This window comes from Salvelinus namaycush, chromosome 34 (assembly GCF_016432855.1).
Source record: "Salvelinus namaycush isolate Seneca chromosome 34, SaNama_1.0, whole genome shotgun sequence".
Classification (NCBI taxonomy): Eukaryota; Metazoa; Chordata; class Actinopteri; order Salmoniformes; family Salmonidae; genus Salvelinus; species Salvelinus namaycush.
Genome location: NC_052340.1, coordinates 11703791 through 11721856, shown reverse-complemented (window position 1 = coordinate 11721856; position 18066 = coordinate 11703791). Strand labels below are relative to the sequence as shown.

At 45.4% G+C, this 18066-nt stretch overlaps 3 protein-coding genes across 3 annotated transcripts in view; 2 read left to right on the top strand and 1 right to left on the bottom strand.

Annotated features, from left to right (window-relative positions):
• dpf1 (D4, zinc and double PHD fingers family 1) overlaps positions 1–2443 on the top strand; it is a 46410-nt gene extending 43967 nt beyond the window's left edge. Inside the window, exons 10-12 of the mRNA XM_038974270.1 lie at positions 167–279; positions 1770–1851; positions 2373–2443. Of these exons, the coding sequence (XP_038830198.1) occupies positions 167–279; positions 1770–1851; positions 2373–2443 (266 nt within the window). The remainder of the gene's footprint in view (positions 1–166; positions 280–1769; positions 1852–2372) is intronic.
• A 7036-nt stretch (positions 2444–9479) lies between these two features.
• Positions 9480–11238, top strand: si:dkey-243k1.3 (endonuclease domain-containing 1 protein-like). Its single transcript, XM_038973446.1, has 3 exons — positions 9480–9909; positions 10158–10314; positions 10667–11238. The coding sequence occupies exons 1-3, from the start codon at positions 9613–9615 to the stop codon at positions 11068–11070; spliced, it is 858 nt and encodes a 285-aa protein (XP_038829374.1). The 5' UTR covers positions 9480–9612; the 3' UTR covers positions 11071–11238.
• zgc:162193 (TRPM8 channel-associated factor homolog) lies at positions 11225–16647 on the bottom strand. The gene is made up of 7 exons (XM_038973445.1): positions 15992–16647; positions 14732–15723; positions 14418–14512; positions 14050–14263; positions 12950–13186; positions 12154–12491; positions 11225–11969 (listed from the first exon to the last, which is right to left on the bottom strand). The coding sequence occupies exons 1-7, from the start codon at positions 16621–16623 to the stop codon at positions 11727–11729; spliced, it is 2751 nt and encodes a 916-aa protein (XP_038829373.1). The 5' UTR covers positions 16624–16647; the 3' UTR covers positions 11225–11726.
• Between the last annotated feature and the right edge of the window lie 1419 nt (positions 16648–18066).

Genomic DNA, 18066 nt, shown 5'->3' with positions numbered 1-18066 from the left:
ACAAGCCTAACATGATGATAAGGAGTAACATGAAGTGTGTGTGTGTGTGTGTGTGTGTGTGTGTGTGTGTGTGTGTGTGTGTGTGTGTGTGTGTGTGTGTGTGTGTGTGTGTGTGTGTGTGTGTGTGTGTGTGTGTCTGTGTGTGTGTGTTGTTCTCTGTCCCCAGGTCACCCGTCCTGCCTGCAGTTCACAGTCAACATGACGGCAGCAGTACGGACCTACCGCTGGCAGTGTATCGAGTGCAAGTCCTGCAGCTTGTGTGGCACCTCCGAGAATGACGTGAGCGCCACACGCATGCGCACACACACACACACACACACGCGCAAACACACCCCTTCATACTCCCAAAACATCTATACTGAACAAAAATATAAACTCAACATGCAACAATTTCCAAACCTTTACCGAGTTACAGTTCATATAAGAAAATCAGTCAATTGAAATGAATTCATTTGGCCCTAATCTATGGATTTCACATGACTGGGAATACAGATATGCATCTGTTGGTCACAGACACCGTAAAAAAAGGTAAGGAGGTGGATCAGAAAATCACCATTTGTCTCATGCAGCGCGACACTTCTCCTTCGCATAGAGTTGATCAGGCTGTTGATTGTGGCCTGTGGAATGTTGTCCCACTCCTCTTCACTGGCTGTGTGAAGTTGCTGGATGTTGGCGGGAACTGGAACACGCTGTCGTACACAACGATCCAGAGCATCCCAAACATGCTTGTTGGGTGACAAGTCTGGTGAGTATGCAGGCCATGGAAGAACTGGGACATTTTCCAGGAATTGTGTGCAGATCCTTGCGACATGGTGCTGTGCATTATCATGCTGAAACATGAGGTGATGGCGGCGGATGAGTGGCACGATAATGGCCCTCAGGATCTTGTCATGGTAACTCTGTGCATTCAAATTGCCATCCATAAAATGCAATTCTGTTTGTAGCTTATGCCTGCCCATACCATAACCCCACTGCCGCCATGGGGCACTCTGTTCACAACGTTGACATCAGCAAACCGCTCACCAACACGACGCCATACACGTGGTCCGCGGATGTGAGGCCGGTTGGACATACTGCCCAAAAAAACGACGTTGGAGGCGGCTTATGGTAGAAATTAAAATGTTATTCTCCGGCAACAGCTCTGGTCGACATTCCTGCATTCAACATACCAATTGCTGTGGCATTGTGTTGTGACAAAACGGCACATTTTAGAGTGGCTTTTTTATTGTCCCCAGCACAAGGTGCACCTGTGTAGTGATCATGCTGTTTAATCAACTTCTTGATATGCCACACCTGTCAGGTGGATGGATTATCTTGGCAAAGGAGAAATGCTCACTAACAGGGATGTAAACAAGTTTGTGCACAGAATTTGAGAGAAATAAGCTTGTTGTGCGTATGGAACATTTCTGGAATCTTTTATTTCAGCTCATGAAACATGGGACCAACACTTTACATTTTTGTTTAGTGTATATCCCACTCTCCATTTACGCCAACACACGCTCGCCTGTACTCTCCTCCTCCAGTATGAGTAACACCCAATGCCACCTGTTTTTACAACAGGGAATTCAATATTGGGGACAGATCAAAAGGGTAAAGTAAAGGTTAATACCACACTGAAAAAAAATGGGTGCAAACGCGCAGCAAATCTGGGCCTATGTGTGGTAGGTGTAGTGTGTTAATCTGGTTAAACATTACAGATACATATTTGCTCCTATATTTGATTGATAATGTCATAACATTATTTGTGTTTGTGTGTTTCCTTGTTCCAGGATCAGTTACTATTCTGTGATGATTGTGACAGAGGCTACCATATGTACTGCCTGAGCCCCCCTATGGCGGAGCCCCCAGAGGGTAGGTACACTACAGGATATGTGGAGGATATAGGCCTAGCGTAGTCCTATAGAATACTGTATAGTCCGTGGGGCGACGCACAATTGGCATAGCGTCGTCCGGGTTAGGGAGGGTTTGGCCGGTAGGGATATCCTCGTCTCAGTATGTAAAATGTAATAAAATGTATGTACTCTACTGTAAGTCGCTCTGGATAAGAGCGTCAGCTAAATGACTAAAATGTAATGTAAAAATGTATACCTATTGTCGGTAATTGATGACCATGCAATGGCTGGGTTCATAATGTCACTTATACAGTTGGTGAATTATAAGGGGAAAGTGCATGTGCTGAATGCTTGTGTCATCAGCATGTCCACTTGACATGGCAAAGAGATTGCAAATCTCCCACGCTGTTTGACCACAGTACGTGGTGTTGCACTCACAACAGTCAGCCAGTGTTCAATTTACAGTGTTCATTTATTCTGCTAGGATTAATCCTTGGGCTTTCAAGTAACCAGTGAACTTGTGAACTGTTGATCTTCCAGGGAGCTGGAGTTGCCATCTGTGTCTGCGGCAGCTTAAAGAGAAGGCCTCGGCCTACATCACCCTGACCTAATCTACACAGCCCACCCGCACCCACGTATGGCCCCCCCCTTCCAAACATGGCAACCGGACCAACTACAATGTGAGAAGACCCCCCCCAACCCACTGCAGTTTTTCCTCCTCTATGAACGACAACAGACGTCCATCTCTCCTGTCGTCAGGTCTCCCCGCCCCAGCTGTTTTAACATCAATGGAAGCACCTACTTCCCAGGGTGCACCATGCTCCATCCAGGTCTCCCCCAGTCTGTCCCTGCTGAGTCCCAGCCACCTGCCGCTGGAGTCCCCTCCACCTCTGGCCCAGGACGTACCACCTTCTACCCCAGCAGCATCAGGGAGAGCATCTGATCATCAATAGTCTAACTGGCCCTTCACCATCTGTCTCCGAAGATCCGTTTATCAGCAGCCCACAAGGGCACTTTCTCCCCTGTGAAGGGTCCTTAGAGGAGCCCTAACGAGCATCAGCTGCCACTGTGGCCCTATACTCCCATAGCTTGGCCGTGGCCCTGGCAGTGGAGTACACACGGAGAGGGAGAGGCAGGCCGTAGTGACGCCTAGACACCTCGTTAGGTTTAAAGCAGCTGCAGCCCCGCCCCCTTCCTCCCACATGGCGCCTCCACTCAAAGCCTTTGATGGTGAAGTACTCTGGGATTGATACCATCGCCCAGAGCTATTGTGGCTTGATGACATTTACAGAGGAGAGGGAGTGAAGAGGTTGTCACTCTGCCATCAGCCACTTAGATCAAATTGTGTGTCCAAAAAAAGAATGAATTAGAGCAAACGTTTTCCCCAACTATGAACTTCTTGTTACCTTCATTTCCTTAAAAAAAAAAAACTGAAAAAGCCAACATGAGACTGCTATGACTTTGGTGGAGCTTGGTGTATTTTGGCTGTGTGTGTAGCAAGAATGTAGGTATGTTTTAAGTGTGGACAATGCAGATTTTAATGTCTGGCCTTGTCAAAAATACAGGGCCCAAACTTCATTTTTTTTTTTTACTTTATTTGCATGGTGTTAACATTATAGTTTTTAAAGATATTTTAAGGATAAAATGTATTGAAGAAAGCACACTTAATTCGCAATAATGTGTTTGTGACCCATTTGGGTAAAGTTGAGTGTGTGTGTGTGTGTGTGTGTCCATCTGTATGTGTGTGTGTGTGAGTGAGGGTAAATGTGCCCTCCTAAAACTGTGTGGAAGTGAGAGCCAACCGTAGCCAACCAGGTGCTAGGCAGGACCTATGGCAGTGTCGGGGAGCAGGAAGGGGAGGGGCTTCTGATGATTCTGATTCCTAGAAACACCACCATGACTTACTGAATTATGTTTTCCGTTGGACCAAACGAATTCAAGCCAGCTTGCGCAGTTTCTCTCTTCCGAGCCCTTGTTTTTTCTCGAAGGATAACTCATTTTTGTGAAAAGTCATCAAAACTAGTAGAATGAGCGCTTTACTATCTGCAAGACTGCTTTGCGTGCTAGGACCTTGTAATATAATGTGCTTTCAAAGAGTAAGCTAAAAGCAGAGGACTTCTACTAACTGGGACGCCAGCATGTGTTTGTGAGCTTGCACTGAGACAAGTATTTTTTTCAACCCAAAGTCCCCTCCCCCAGTGGCCTATCTGACTGGACTATTGCATCACGCTGAAACTTTGATTGGTCCAATGATTCCTCTTCCTAGAGCTTTAAGTTGGGAGGCATTTTGCTGTACATAGATTGTCACTCTCTCCGTCTATCAAAAAGACTAATTGCAATTTCATAATTCACCGTCTCTCAGTGCACATCGAAATATGAACTCAAAAATACAATTTCTGTCTATTTTAATGCACTTAAAAGTGGTTATCATATTTGCCTCCATAGTTGGAATGTCTCTACTCTTCAAATGTATGTGTTTATATTCTACTATGGTATGATCCAACACACACAGCCATGTTGGGGAAAAGGTTACTACCTTCGCTACCCAAAATGTATGTACCATCATTTTAGCCATGTGATACCAGAAATCATCTCAATTTCATATTTTGATATCTACTTTATTTATTTTTCTCGAATAACTAGGGATGTTTTTACCTCTTCTCTCTCAGAATTGTTCTCTTATTTGTTTTTGTTGGTGTTTTTGTACTTCAAACATTTTGCACAGTGTGTTTGTTTGGCATGTGTGTGTACGTGTGTGTGTCTATGTGTGTGTGAGAGAGAGAGAGAGAGGGGGAGAGACACAGGCAGACTTAAAGGCGCTGTCTGTCTGTGGGTCTGTTCCAAATTACACCCTTTCCTCTTTGTAGTGCACTACTTTGAACAGTGGCCATAGGGCTCTGGTGGAAAAATAGTGCACCACATAGGGAATAGGGTCCCATTTGGGATGCACAAGTGTCTCTTTAATCTAATAATGAGGTCATAGAAAAACAAACAAACAGTCAGTCGACGGTTATTATTTTTCAAACTTCCTCTCCATGACACAAGCTGCATGCCGATACATCCAAGACTACAGTTAACACTAGTGTACTGTGTTAGAATGGGTACTGCTGAGGCCTCAGTCCTTGTTACTGTAGTTGGCCCCGAATGACAGTAGCCTGATCCCAGATCTGTTTGTGCTGTCGCATGACAATGACCCTTAGAGTTGGCAAGACAGCACACAGATCTAGGATCGGCCAGAGTGACAGAATGTCATTCTACTGACTGTCAGTAGAATGTGTCATGATAGATTGTCCTTTTAATGGACAGACTCCTCAAAAGACAATGTGAAAACCTTCACAACATTACTGTTTCATCCTTTTATTTAAGTTTCCCACCAATATCCAATCAGAGTTGTGTTCAGAGCCGGTACTGAGGTAATAGCCAGGGGATGACATGTGATTCTGTGTGGGTGAGGTGAACTGATTTCAAAGTGTTTACTGATAATAAGCCTTTACTTCTGAATTTATTCCTGGCACTTATGAGGATGTGGTGGAGTCAGACTACTTTGATTGTACTCTCTGAGAGGATGCAGTTGCAGAAAGAGGGGTGACTCTAGCTCAGATATGACCTTTAAGATTATTGGCCAGTCCTCAAACGAAGCAAGCAGATTTTGGCCCTCTTGTAAATTATCGTGCTGTGATCTTGCTTGCACTTTTTATTACCCAAATAAGAAATTCCTGTGTGAGTGTGTGCACATTTTCCTTTCTTGTAACTGTCTGTTGGAAAAAAAGAAACACTGGATAAAATGAATTTGTTAGTATTTACCCTGATGGAGATCAAATCTTCCTGGACATGTGGGTTGTTTTCTCCTACCTACCTGGGAACGCTTTGAAATATTGACTGCAACTGCATAGCTGTCATTCATTCACTGTAAATTCATCTTGTCTTTCTCGAGGCACCCAATTTTTCCAAAATTTTCTCTCCTGACTTCTTTTTTCATTTACAAACAATCATAAATAAAAGTTGTAACTCCTGAAACCGTCTGCTGTGGTGTGCGTCTGTGTGGAGCCTCTGAACACCCACCAATTCAGCAATGTTTGTGTATTTCTGAGGAAAATGTGAGAAGCTGAAAATTCATCCCATTATGTGTTAAGTGTCATAAATATGTTATTTACAATAGATGGTTTGGAGCTTGGATCCATAAACCCACGTGGGCACTTTTCTCCCCAAAATATAATGATCTACCAAAGTATGATTGCATTACTTGAACCTCTTACAGCTTGAAAGTAAACAAGTTCTCTTTGAGCTACAATGTTTGTATGTGATATATTGGAGAATAGGCATCTATCATACTGTAGTCCTGGAGACCTGGCAAGTGAAACAAATCCTGAATTCCATTCTTCACCTTCCAGATGCCAGAATCATCACTAGTGCACACTCTTTTCCTTGGGGAAAATGTGTAGATAAAAAATACATATATTCTTGGATACTGATTCTTCCATCCGTTCCTTGGCAAAATTCCCACTTCCACCTTATCCCAAATTCTGTAAATCCCTCCAACTCCCCACCCATCCAACAAACAGACTACTACTAGCCTATTCCCCTCTCTTCCTACTCACGTTATTCTGACCCCTTGTCTCCCTCTTCCATCTCTAAGGATGTCTGTGAAGCTTTTGTGTGTGTGTGTGTGTGTGTTTATAGTACTGTATGCATGTTTTGTGTGTATCTGTATGTGAAAGGGGGTGGGGGGGGGTTGAGACTCCCAGCCAATTACCACATCTACCAGACAGGCTCAGACTGCCTCTGTGCCAGCCAATCAGAGAAGAGCTGCGCATAGCTGGGCCCAGGGTGGTTGCCATGGTAACTCTGGGGCTGTTTGCATGGTGGATGATGGAACAGTGATGGATTACAGTAATGGGGTGTGGGGAGGGAGGGAGGGGGGACTCATCCATAAATATATTGGAAATGTATGAATACATCTTAAATGAATTGACGTTAGGAAAGAAGAGGGAAATGAAGGTGGTGCAATGGGGGTGCTTAATATGTAGGCTACTTATTTTATTCTGTCTGTCTGGTCAAAGGCTGATACGGCTTAAAGAATAGTCTGGAATGCCATCTCACCTTTTGTCTCCAAGTCATTGGGACATTAGGAACTTAGACAGTGCTCTGAATGATTTACTCAGTCCAGCTATGGCCCACTGTAGGTCCAGCAGTAACCCAGCAGACAGGTAGATAGATGGGAATTCGTGGAAAGGGCTCAATATTTGGAACACTCAAGCAGCTCAGTTGGTAGAGCATGGCACTTGCAGCCCCAGGGTTGTGGGTTCGATTCCCACGGGGGACCAGTATGAAAAAAGTATTCAAATGTATGCACTCACTATTGTAAGTTGCTCTGGATAAGAGCGTCTGCTAAATGACTAAAATGTTAAAAAAAAGGTACAGTCAGTGGCCAGTACTGTCCTACACAATTATACACACATTTTACGATACAGTATACATAACAATGGCTTGCAACTTACTAGGATAGCAGTACTTCTGAACAAAGCATTGGCGTCCACACAGACAACTACTAAAGTAATAACCTGTCTGATCCATACGCATTATTTACCCATAATCCTTGTGATTAGTGACAACAGGCAATTAAAAAGGAATGGGACAATCAATTGAGTGACCAGGATCAATGTCAATGTCGGCACGTGGGCCTGTGAGTCACGAAAAGCCTATCCACATCCAGAAAGGCAGTCTTGACAAATTAACGACTGGGTCGTTAGAAACAGTTGTCATTATTAAGCTTTAATCGCGTTCACTTGTCACTCATGCTTTATAGCGGCAAATGAATGCCTGGCAAACATCAGCCCGTGTGTTCCGTGCGCTTGCTTTCCTGGAAAACCGAATCCTCCAGACAATAAATCTACACTTTTGAGACGTAGCACATTTCAATAATACAACAATGCCTAGTGGATAAATATGTGGGTAGAAATTGGTACTGGTACTGCCTGCATTCTGGAATGTTGTACCATGATGACCATGGGACATATAGCCAGGCATCCCGTTACACCCCAAACATCTGATACAAACCTGACATCTAGTGGCAGACTTTAAGAGCAGCACCAACCCCCATTACAATGTACTGTACTGTGTCTGTGTGAATGGGGCAACCAGACAAAATATATGACAGCCAGTTACCGCTTTGAATGCAACATGGTGTGAATGATTTACATGAAAGATGTGATGGCACGGCCAAAGCAAAGTACTTACTATACATGAGAAATCTTAGACTGTACTGTATACCGTAAATCTGAATTAACAAGGTTATATTCAAATGATTTAAGTGTCCTCATAAGGTTGTGGAAAAACCATGCCTGGTTAACTCCCTGGTTTTGATCTCTTTAATCTGATCTGCAGTATTTTCCCCTCGTGCCTCTTAGGGTTCGTGGGCGAACCCAAGTGGGTGGGACCAGACCAGGAATCTAGCCAGGTTGACCCTTGCCTGGGAAACCAACATATGAGACTAGCGTTACACAACCAAGACTTAGCCATTGACTTTGACTACTTCATCAAAGCTCTACCGTAAGATTGAGACCAGAAGGAGAAATGTATTTGTCATTTAGAAGTTTGACCGGTACTGTACGTTGCGATCTAATTTCTGATTTTCATTTCTCAGCTAAATAGTAAATTAATGGTACCCAAACTATCTGCACTGACTGTCTTGCACTGGCCCTACACACTCAATAGACTTTATATACACACCATATGCACACCTAAAACCCTGACACATTCTCTCACACACACACTTTTACACTCATTTGCTGCTGCTAGCTTGCTCTTCATTTAATTCTTATTATTATCTATCCTGAATGCCTAGTCACTTAACCCTGCCTTCATGTACTTATTTATATCAAATACCTGTGTCCTCTGCACATTGATCTGGTACTTCCTGTATATAGCTCCATTCTTGTGTATTTGATTTTATTCCTTGTGTTAGTTTAAAAAAAAAATATATAAAAATCTGCATTGTTGGGAAAGGTTCGTAAGCAAGCATTTCACTGTAGTCAACACCAGTTGTAATCGGCGCATGTCATGAATACAATTAGATTTGTTGCTATAGGAATTGATTATTATTGTTCCTAGGGCAGACTGCTTGTGTTAATTAAGACAGCTGCTTCCTGTACAGGAGGCATGACACCACACGGACATCATACTTATGACTAACATGAACACACACTGTACTGTACTGTACTGTATACACCTTCCAATCACAAAACAGTATACACAAATCTCAGTGCCCAAGTGCTGAGTACTGGGCTTCCTATTGAAGATCGGACAATCATTATATCAAACCAACTATATCTCCTGTATCTCACTCTGGAGAGAGAGACGACCTGACAGAGCAAGTCAAGTTCTCCTCACATCAACATTCTCCTCACCACCAATGAAATACAGCGAAAATACAGCATTACAAAAGTTGCAGATAAACAGAGTACACACAGCAAACGCATAACAGCTGGTCTATGTCACATACACACCACCTGAGAGAACCATGTACATTTGGATCTATCCAGTCGCTGTAACCTTCAAGTGTCAAGCGAGCAGAGATAGAGGAAATGAGAGTGTAACAAGTGGAAAAGCAGGTTAAAAAGGGGCAGTGCTGGTTAAACGGGCTATACAGGTTCAACCATTGGGCTCTGCTTCAGAGGCACAGCTTAGTGCTGGACAGGTGAGTGGACAGACACAGCTAGTCGTGACCAGAGAACACGAGGAGAAAGCAATCAGCTAGGAAGTAGGAACGTCCCATCCAATAATGTCGGTCCCGGTAGCCCTGTGTGTTCTCCTGGCTGGAGCCCTGTCCCTCGTTGAGGGGGACGTGGTGGCCAACTTCGAGGACATCCCGGAGTGTGTTGAGTATTTCTACCAGGGGAAGGTACCGGGCTGGGGCGCTGCCACCCCCGGCGCTGCCCGCCTGTGCCAGCGCTTCTACAACAGGTACCACTTTGCCACACTGTACGACAACAACCACCGCATTGCTGTGTATTCAGCCTACCGCTTCCAGCCCAGTAACGGAGGAGGCAGGGAGAAGCGCTGGTTTGTGGAGCCACAGGTGGGTCATGAGAACAGGGCAGATGTGTCTGTGGCTAGAAACAGACATGCCATAGGCCGGTCTCCTCAACAACTCACATCAATAACTCTATGTTGGTGACCCAAATTCAAAAACGGCAGATTGTTGCCAAAATAAATTGGGGAACATTTTTTATTAGATGCCTAAAAAGTTGAGAAAGATCAATGATATTTTAGGTTTGAATTGATCTGAAGCTTGGGGTTGTAACAGCAGTTTACTTTCCTTCCCAGCTTGTGAACCTTACGTGGGGTGCAGAGATGAAGGATGGGTACTGGCTGGGGAAAGATCACCCTGGGGTTTACCTGGGCGAGAGACAGGCGCTCAACGAGGACTACACCCACTCTGGCCTCGACCGCGGCCATCTCAACCCCAATGGACACCATGCAGGTAGTCTACTCCACAATACCGGCTCTGCTTTGGACAGATTTCATGCAACAACATTTAAATTCCAATGTTCTTAGGATTCTTAGAATTGTTTCTTAGTTCAGTGTGGACTACTGTGATGGTCGACTATTGAGCTGAAAGTTAAGTACAAGGTAAACGCAAGTTTATATACACAAACTAGCAAACACACAATGTTGCCTCAAAGTTGACTCCAAGTGGGCCTCAACATGCCATTGCTAATTTGTAACACTTACTAATTAATCTCATGACAAATTATTAAACCTAGAGTATATCCCAACTCTTTCTCTCTCCTTCTTAATCTCACACGGTCACCCCCCTTCCTTTCCTCCCCAAGTCCCCAGTCGTAACGCCACCTTCACCCTGACCAATGTGGTGCCCCAGAACCCCAAGCTCAACCAGAACGCCTGGGCCCGCCACGAGTCCCAGCTCACTGACCTGTTCAAGGCCCAGTGCGCCCAGGCCTACGTGCTGGTGGGCGCCATCCCCTCCACAGACAACTGGATTGTCAAGGACAACGTCCGACGCGTCAATATCCCCGAGTACATCTGGAACGCCTACTGCTGTGTGGACAACAACGGTGAGCCGGTCCGTAGCGGTGGCGCCACCGCCCTCAACACCGAGCAGAACCGAGTGGACCAGCGCTCACTGCTGGAGCTGAACGGTTTCCTGCAGCAGTACTCCAACGCACCAGTAGGGGAGCTGTTTCACAACAACTGCCAGGCAGTGCCCGAAGAGTAGTTTCTCCCAATCATGGGTTTCTAATCATTATTTGACAGTGGCAATGTGAGCTAAAACTTCAGTTCACACATCAGCACCAGTCTTTCAGCCAAGTCAAGTGCTTCCTACTGTGAAAATGACATCATGAACTACAGTGGATAAATAAAGAACTATGTTTGGAGAGATACATATTTTATTATTCTTTATATGTGCTTTCTAGGAATAAGCAAGAATAATATAAACTATATAACAAGAGGTACATTTCTTTAGCTTTGTATACAGTATCAAAAACACATGAGACTTCAGAATAAGGTGCCTTACTGTGCACATAACTACATTTGGAATGAAAGACCTTGTAAAACATCCAACTTATTATAAATAAGGCACTTGCAAGGACTCGTCTGAAGTGCACTAGAATATACAACTGCATTTATAGTCAACAATAGACCCCCAATCTCCTCAGCCAGGCCTTTGTGACGACTTCAAAAACCGTTACAATTATTTATTTCTTTGCACAACAAACGCAACCATGATTCGTGCAGTAGCATTTCTACACCAGGCCAACACACTCCTAGTCACCACTCCTTCACCTTCACCCGTCACCAAACGATACCTACCCTTCACCAGCAATCCCTGACCTGTGACCCCCAATATAAGGGGGTGACCTCCTCTATAGTTCAGCCATACTGGGTCATAGGGTGGTCGCTCCACACTGGCATGTTAGAGAGCTTTTCCTCTGTAGCGGGCTCAATGGGCCAGCCCCAGGCCTTGAAGAAGGGAGCCAGGTTCCTCTCGACCGCCAGGGAGAAGGTCTCAGCATACAGGTTCATCTTTCCCTGGTTGTCATTGGGCACGTTCTGCATGGTGTGGTAGGCAGCAAACACCTTCTTGAAGGCGTCCCAGCCAAACTGGTCCTGGAGCTGGTGGGAAGGAGGACGACAAAGAGAAACTGCTTACACAAACTCAACCCGAGATAAAGTAACTTTTTTTAAGCATCTATATTTTCCTATCGGTCTTTCACAAGCACTAACTGTAGGGTTTGTACACAACATACTCTGCAGCAGGGCGTACTACACAGTATACATCACTAGAATCTCCTGTCACCTGCATGTAGGTCTCCAGTGCCACCCACATGTCCCAGCTGGCCAGATTCCTGCCCCCTTTAGCGTACCCCTCGGCACGGCTCTGTCGGTTGGCCAGCGCCATGTTGGGGTGGGCCTGATCCCGTTTCACCCCCAACACCTCCTCGTGCACGTACACGGACCACAGGTTACACGTGCACTCAGTGGTGTGTGAGGGGAACTCCCAGACTCTTCTCTGCTGGTTGTGGCCCAGCTCGTGGATTACTCCCCACAGGCCCGAGCTGCGGGCTGCCACAGGGTTCAACAGGTCTGGGGCGGAGGAGGATTGTATCATGATAGGGTAGCCTGCATGCATGAAGCCTGTGGGTGGGGGGGGAGAGGGTCAGCTCAATGTCTGGATACTTGCAGGGCAGAGGTTGTGCAGTCCACTCCAATACACTCTTTAAAAAATGGTTCCAAAAGGGTTCTACGGCTGTCCCGATAGGTAGAACCCTTTAGGGTTCTATATTGAAGCAAAAATGGTTCTACCTGGAACCAAAAGTCTTCTCCTATGAGGACAGCCGAAGAACCCTTTTTGGTTCTAGATAGAAGCTCTTTTTCTAAGAGTGTAGGTCACTCTTGCTCCCTTAGAAACTATTTAGGGACTGTCCTACCTGACTCAAAATACATTTTTGAAATATTTGGGTCAATGTCTTTTCAGATAATTTCTCTTTTTCCTGTTCATATCCAGCAATTACACGATCCCTAGTCCCCTACCATAGTCAATTCCAGTCAAGACAGTTTGTCCATGCTAAGAAATAAAAGGGACAGACGCTGACCATGGGAAATCTGGACGTCGGCCACAAAGCGCTCCTTGCGGGGGAACTTGGCGGGGACGGAGGCAAGGTCAGCTACCCCCCTCATGATGTCATCCCAGAGAGCTGCCACCAGGTCAGGCCGATCCAGACCTCGGACCACGTCAGAGTGGACGGTCAGGATGATGTTCTCAAACTCCATCTCTGCCCAGGGGGAAGGGGCGTTCCGCAGAACTGCCCAGTCTGCAGGTGTGGTCATGCCTAGAGAGGAAAGAGGCAAGGGTTGGAGGAAAATCCTGGATCATTTCACTGAATTTATTATTTTCACAAGGTGTTATGACTAGGCTGTGTACATCTTCATAATCAATCATGAAATCAATCGGCCTAGCATTGGTGAGCAACATACATTAAATAGCCTTCAAGATGAATATTACCAGACAAACATTTGGTACAGTGTGATTTCCTACCACAATGATGAGTAGCACATTGAAAATCAATTCTCATAACAGCAGGGAGTTCAGTTTTAGTAACACAGCTGCAATTACACAGTATCTGAGAGCATCGCTGTTCTAAGCTTAGTGTATCTCTGTATTCTACAGATGTTTCACACAGAACAAAGGCTCTGTCATTTCCTCTTTAATCAGCCGTCATCATCGTACATTCAAAATGGCAACAGTATTGTATTAGGAATACATGAATAGCAGATCAGAATACATGAATACAACTCTGGGAAATGAATAAAAAAACAGGTGAAAATATATATTTTGCCTGGATGAAGTCAAAAGGGTCCCAGACAGACATTGTAAATGAGTAAATGAGGGGGCTGGATGGAGTAATGTACTTTGTTCTTTTATGGTGTATGTACTTTGTGTTATCTTTTATTCACCTGGTATTTATCCAGGTTAGTCTCATTGAAATACCCTCTCTGTAACACTTTCTATGAGGCACGCACATATAATAATGGCACACTTGGCGCATTATAACACTTGCTATAAGCCGTCATGAGTTATAACAACTCATAGTTGTAACACCCTTGTAATACATCACTTGGATGCATTATAAGACCAAAGTGTAAAATGCATCATCGAGCCCCACCTCCCTCCCTCTCCCACCCACCCACTTACCAGTCTTGTAGTAGGGGGCCGGCACAGCCCCCTGAATAATGACCTCCAACCCCTCCACCTGGGTCTTAGGAGGGGCGATGAGATAGAGGAGACCGCCCCACAGGTTCCACACCTGCATCATCTCTGAGTCTATGGGGAAGCGCTCATGAACCACTGGCGCTCGCCTCAGCTCGTTCGAATTCCCAATGTTGTCAGTCTGACAGCCTATCTGGACCTGATGGTAACAGGGGCATCAGTCAGTCAATCAATCAATCCACAAAGTGCTTTTGCATCAACATGTAAAGGGCTTGATCTCAAAACAAATAAAACATTATTTGATTCAATAGACTTTAGAATGATAAGACATAACAAAAAGCAGTAATGGATACCTTCCAGCCCTGGTTGACGATTTGTGGTGGCATGGCCATGTACGTCCTCATCCCAGGGGAAAGGAACAGACCAGTGCTGAGCCACTCCTCTCCTCCTAAGACAATGTTCAGCAGTGGTTATATTCAAACACAACTGTATAGAATAATAGTGAGTGTATGGTTAGAAACATGTATACCCAAACTAACCAATGAACTTGCACATAAGCAGAGTAGCTATGGCGAAAGGTATTTTCTTGCACCCATTGCTTCCCAAGACTTAACCATCTCCTTAACCATGATCCACTATTTTAGAGTGCAAATGAGAGCTAACTGACCTGCTGTATTACAGTTGATCCTAACCCTGGCATTGGACAAGGCGGGCATCATTGGCTGGTCCTTGATCAGGTAAGGCAGTAGGGCATCTGGGTCCTGGCACACCTTGTACACCTGCGCGCCAACATTGAGCAGCAGGTGGTCCTTGGCGCTTATCACCGGGCAGCTGTGGCACACCTGGGGGATGCCCGTCTCCTTCAGCACGTCAGTGAGCATGGCCAGCACCGAGGTGTACGAGGCACAGTCGTGCGCCCGCATGTGCAGGTAATTGGCACAGTCGCTGCCAAGCTTCTTCAGACCCGCCTCCTCATTCTCCGTCAGCGTCTCGCCCTGGGTCACGTGGCCGGCAAAGCGGCGCAGCAGGTGGCGGAAGTGGAAGCCCTCAGAGCAGGTCTGACCCGGGACTGGGGCCTTGTAGCAGCCTGCGTCCAGAGTGTTCCCCATCATGCTGAGGCCCATCTTGTTGAGGATGTGGTTGCCTGCGTACCCTGTCATGGTGTTGTGGCCTGGATTTGTCTGGGCCCAGTACCAGGCGTGACCCCCGATCAGCAGACCCCCGCCCTCGGCCACAAAGTCCTGGATTTCATCGGCCTGGGCGTCGCTGTAGGAGGTGCAGACGTAGACGCTAAGCTCCTTCCTGAAGCCGCTCTTCTCACAGCGCAGGCCAGACTTGCTCAGCAGGGTGTGGGCGGCGCCGAGCTGGGGCAGGACGCCTACCAAGCCGTTACGGCCCTCGTCTAACCAGCGCACGGCATTGAGCATGAAGGGGGACATCTGCTCTCGGCCCAAATATCCCTCGTGGGTGATCACGATGACTCGGCCCTGTCCGTAGTATGCCCCGGCCAGAAATGACCTGCAGTCCTTTGTGGTGCCGATGGGGAATGCGAGAGGGCCGTGTACCAGCACCTCTGAGCAAATAGCCCCGCCCTGGATATCAAACTCAGTCACGCCCTCCAGCAGGAACTCCAGGTCATCCTTGAAGTCCTTGCCTATCCTAGGGAAAGAAGAGAGTGAAAGTGTAGGTATGATTTGACAACATAACTTAGACACATAAAAATAGCTATTTTTTTTTTTTTTAAATTACATTTATTTAACCAGGTGATTTCTGGAGTTAAATAAAAACCCTTCTTTGTTTTCTTCACACCTGGTTCTAGGAGGTGATGAGGCACAAAATACCACCATGTACACATTTCCGTTTTACTACAGTATCTCTATAGTAATATGCCACCTTCTCTTCTCTCTATGAACTGCCCAATACTTACGCCACAGCCAGCCAGTTGGAAGGGATCTGTGGAGGCACAGGGAGAGTACCCAGCTCCCCAAGGTGCTCCGAGAAGTAGATGCCAGCCACACTGGAAACCTTGTTCCCAGGGAAACCCAGCAGGGTGTTCTGTTTGGGGTGTTCCTCCGCCCAGCTACACGCCTGACCAGCAATCAGCAGCCCGCCCCCCACCTTCAGGAACCCCACCAGTTCCTTCACCTCTGGGCCCACGCAGTACGCATCTGTGACATACACTCCCAGGCCCTCGCAGAAGCCCCCCACCTTGGGTTGGAGGCTGGAGTGGCTGAGGTTGTCGGCTACGGCCTTACAGCTCTGGTGGACGCCCACGGTAGTGCTGTCACAGGAGGAGCCTGTCAGCCAGGTTAGGGCATTCTCCACTAGGGTAGGAAAGGCGGTGAGGTAGCCCTCGTGGCCCAGCACCACCACCCGGCCTCGGCCGTAGAATGAGGCAGCCATCAGGACCTGGCCACAGGCGTTCATGGCCAGCGGGAAGGCTTGGTCCCCGATCAGTACTAAGTTGCTGGGTATGTTTGGCCCGCTGAGGTCCAGCTCCTTGACCCCCCTCATCAGGGCAGTGTAGGCCTCCTCACGGGACATGCTGGTTTGGGTCATGGCTTAGTCAGTAGGCTGACGATCCTGTAGGTGGTGAAAAAAAAGAAAATGATTTTAAAAGACAGATATGTATTAAACAGTATAAGTACTGGAGGCTGACAAGTCCATGTACATGCATTTAACTCTTTAAACTGTTGCTATGACAAAAACAAGTTTCTGAATTTTACGTTGCGGTAATCTCTACAACAAAAGTATCATAAATAATTCAGAACAAAAGAAGGCATCTGTAAAACCTACCTAGATACAAAGGAAAACCAACCGCCGACGATCAGAATCAAGAGGAAAATGGAGTTCAGAGCAAGCAGAGCAGCAAGCTGTGTTACATTCCACTTAGCATACTTGGAACAGTCTGAATGAAGGGAAGAAAGAGATCATCATATCAGCAAACCAAGCAAAAGGAGAAGGGAGGGGTGTGTGTGTGGCCAATGACTGGCAACTGTGACCTGAGCAGACAAGGCAGGGCAGGGGAAAGGGAGGCATCTGTCAACAGTGAGTCTGTATGAATAGCTAACAGTGTACTCACATGGGTGGAGTCCTTCAGATACCAGAAGGGTTGCCTAATGCTTATTTTTTATTTGTTTTATTTATTGCAAGAATAACAACAATAATGTTTAAAAAAATAGTTATGATCGGAATTACAGAAATAAGCATAATGCCATTTAACATCATCAAAGGTAAATTTAGGGAATTCTGGAGATTATATACACAAACATTAATGAATTTCAATCCATAGTTTACTAGAATGGCTGCATGAAACAAATAAATGCTCTATAGATTCTGAATCAGAGGAACAAAAAACACAAGGCATTTTGTCAAAATGTAATATTTTGTGCAAGAAATCATTAATATGTAAGAAAAAAATGTTTTGGTTTCTTTACCTTTTGGGATAACTGGAAAATTAAGGTAAAGGTAGTCGTTTTTAACCATAGCATGGGTTGGTCACTTCCATAGCAATATATTGAATTGTAATCACCAAAAATTACTTAATTAACTCCCAATCGTATCCACTTATTGTTGAATATTTTATCCAAAAGGTTCAAGTGATTCATTTGTAAACTTAGAAAAGAGAGAACAACCTCATAATATAACAAAGTGTTCTTAATAAGTCCAAGTAAAGGAAGTGGAATTACTTTGCAAACCTTAAATATATTCTCTCTGAGTAGTATTAACCTGAAATTTACCAATGAACTCATCAAACGCCAGAAACTCCCCAGTGTTGCCTAACAAATCACATACATTAGGAATTCAAGTCCACCAAGTTTATTAAACTGACTGTTAGGGATATGATACCACATAGAAATAGGATTAGACAGACATAAATTCAACCATTTCATTCTAAAAGTACCCACTAATGACTAAAAATCAATAGCCTGTAAACCTCCACGATCTTAAGTCTTTCACTAATTGAGATTTCCGAATATAATATCTTGTATTCCTCCAAAC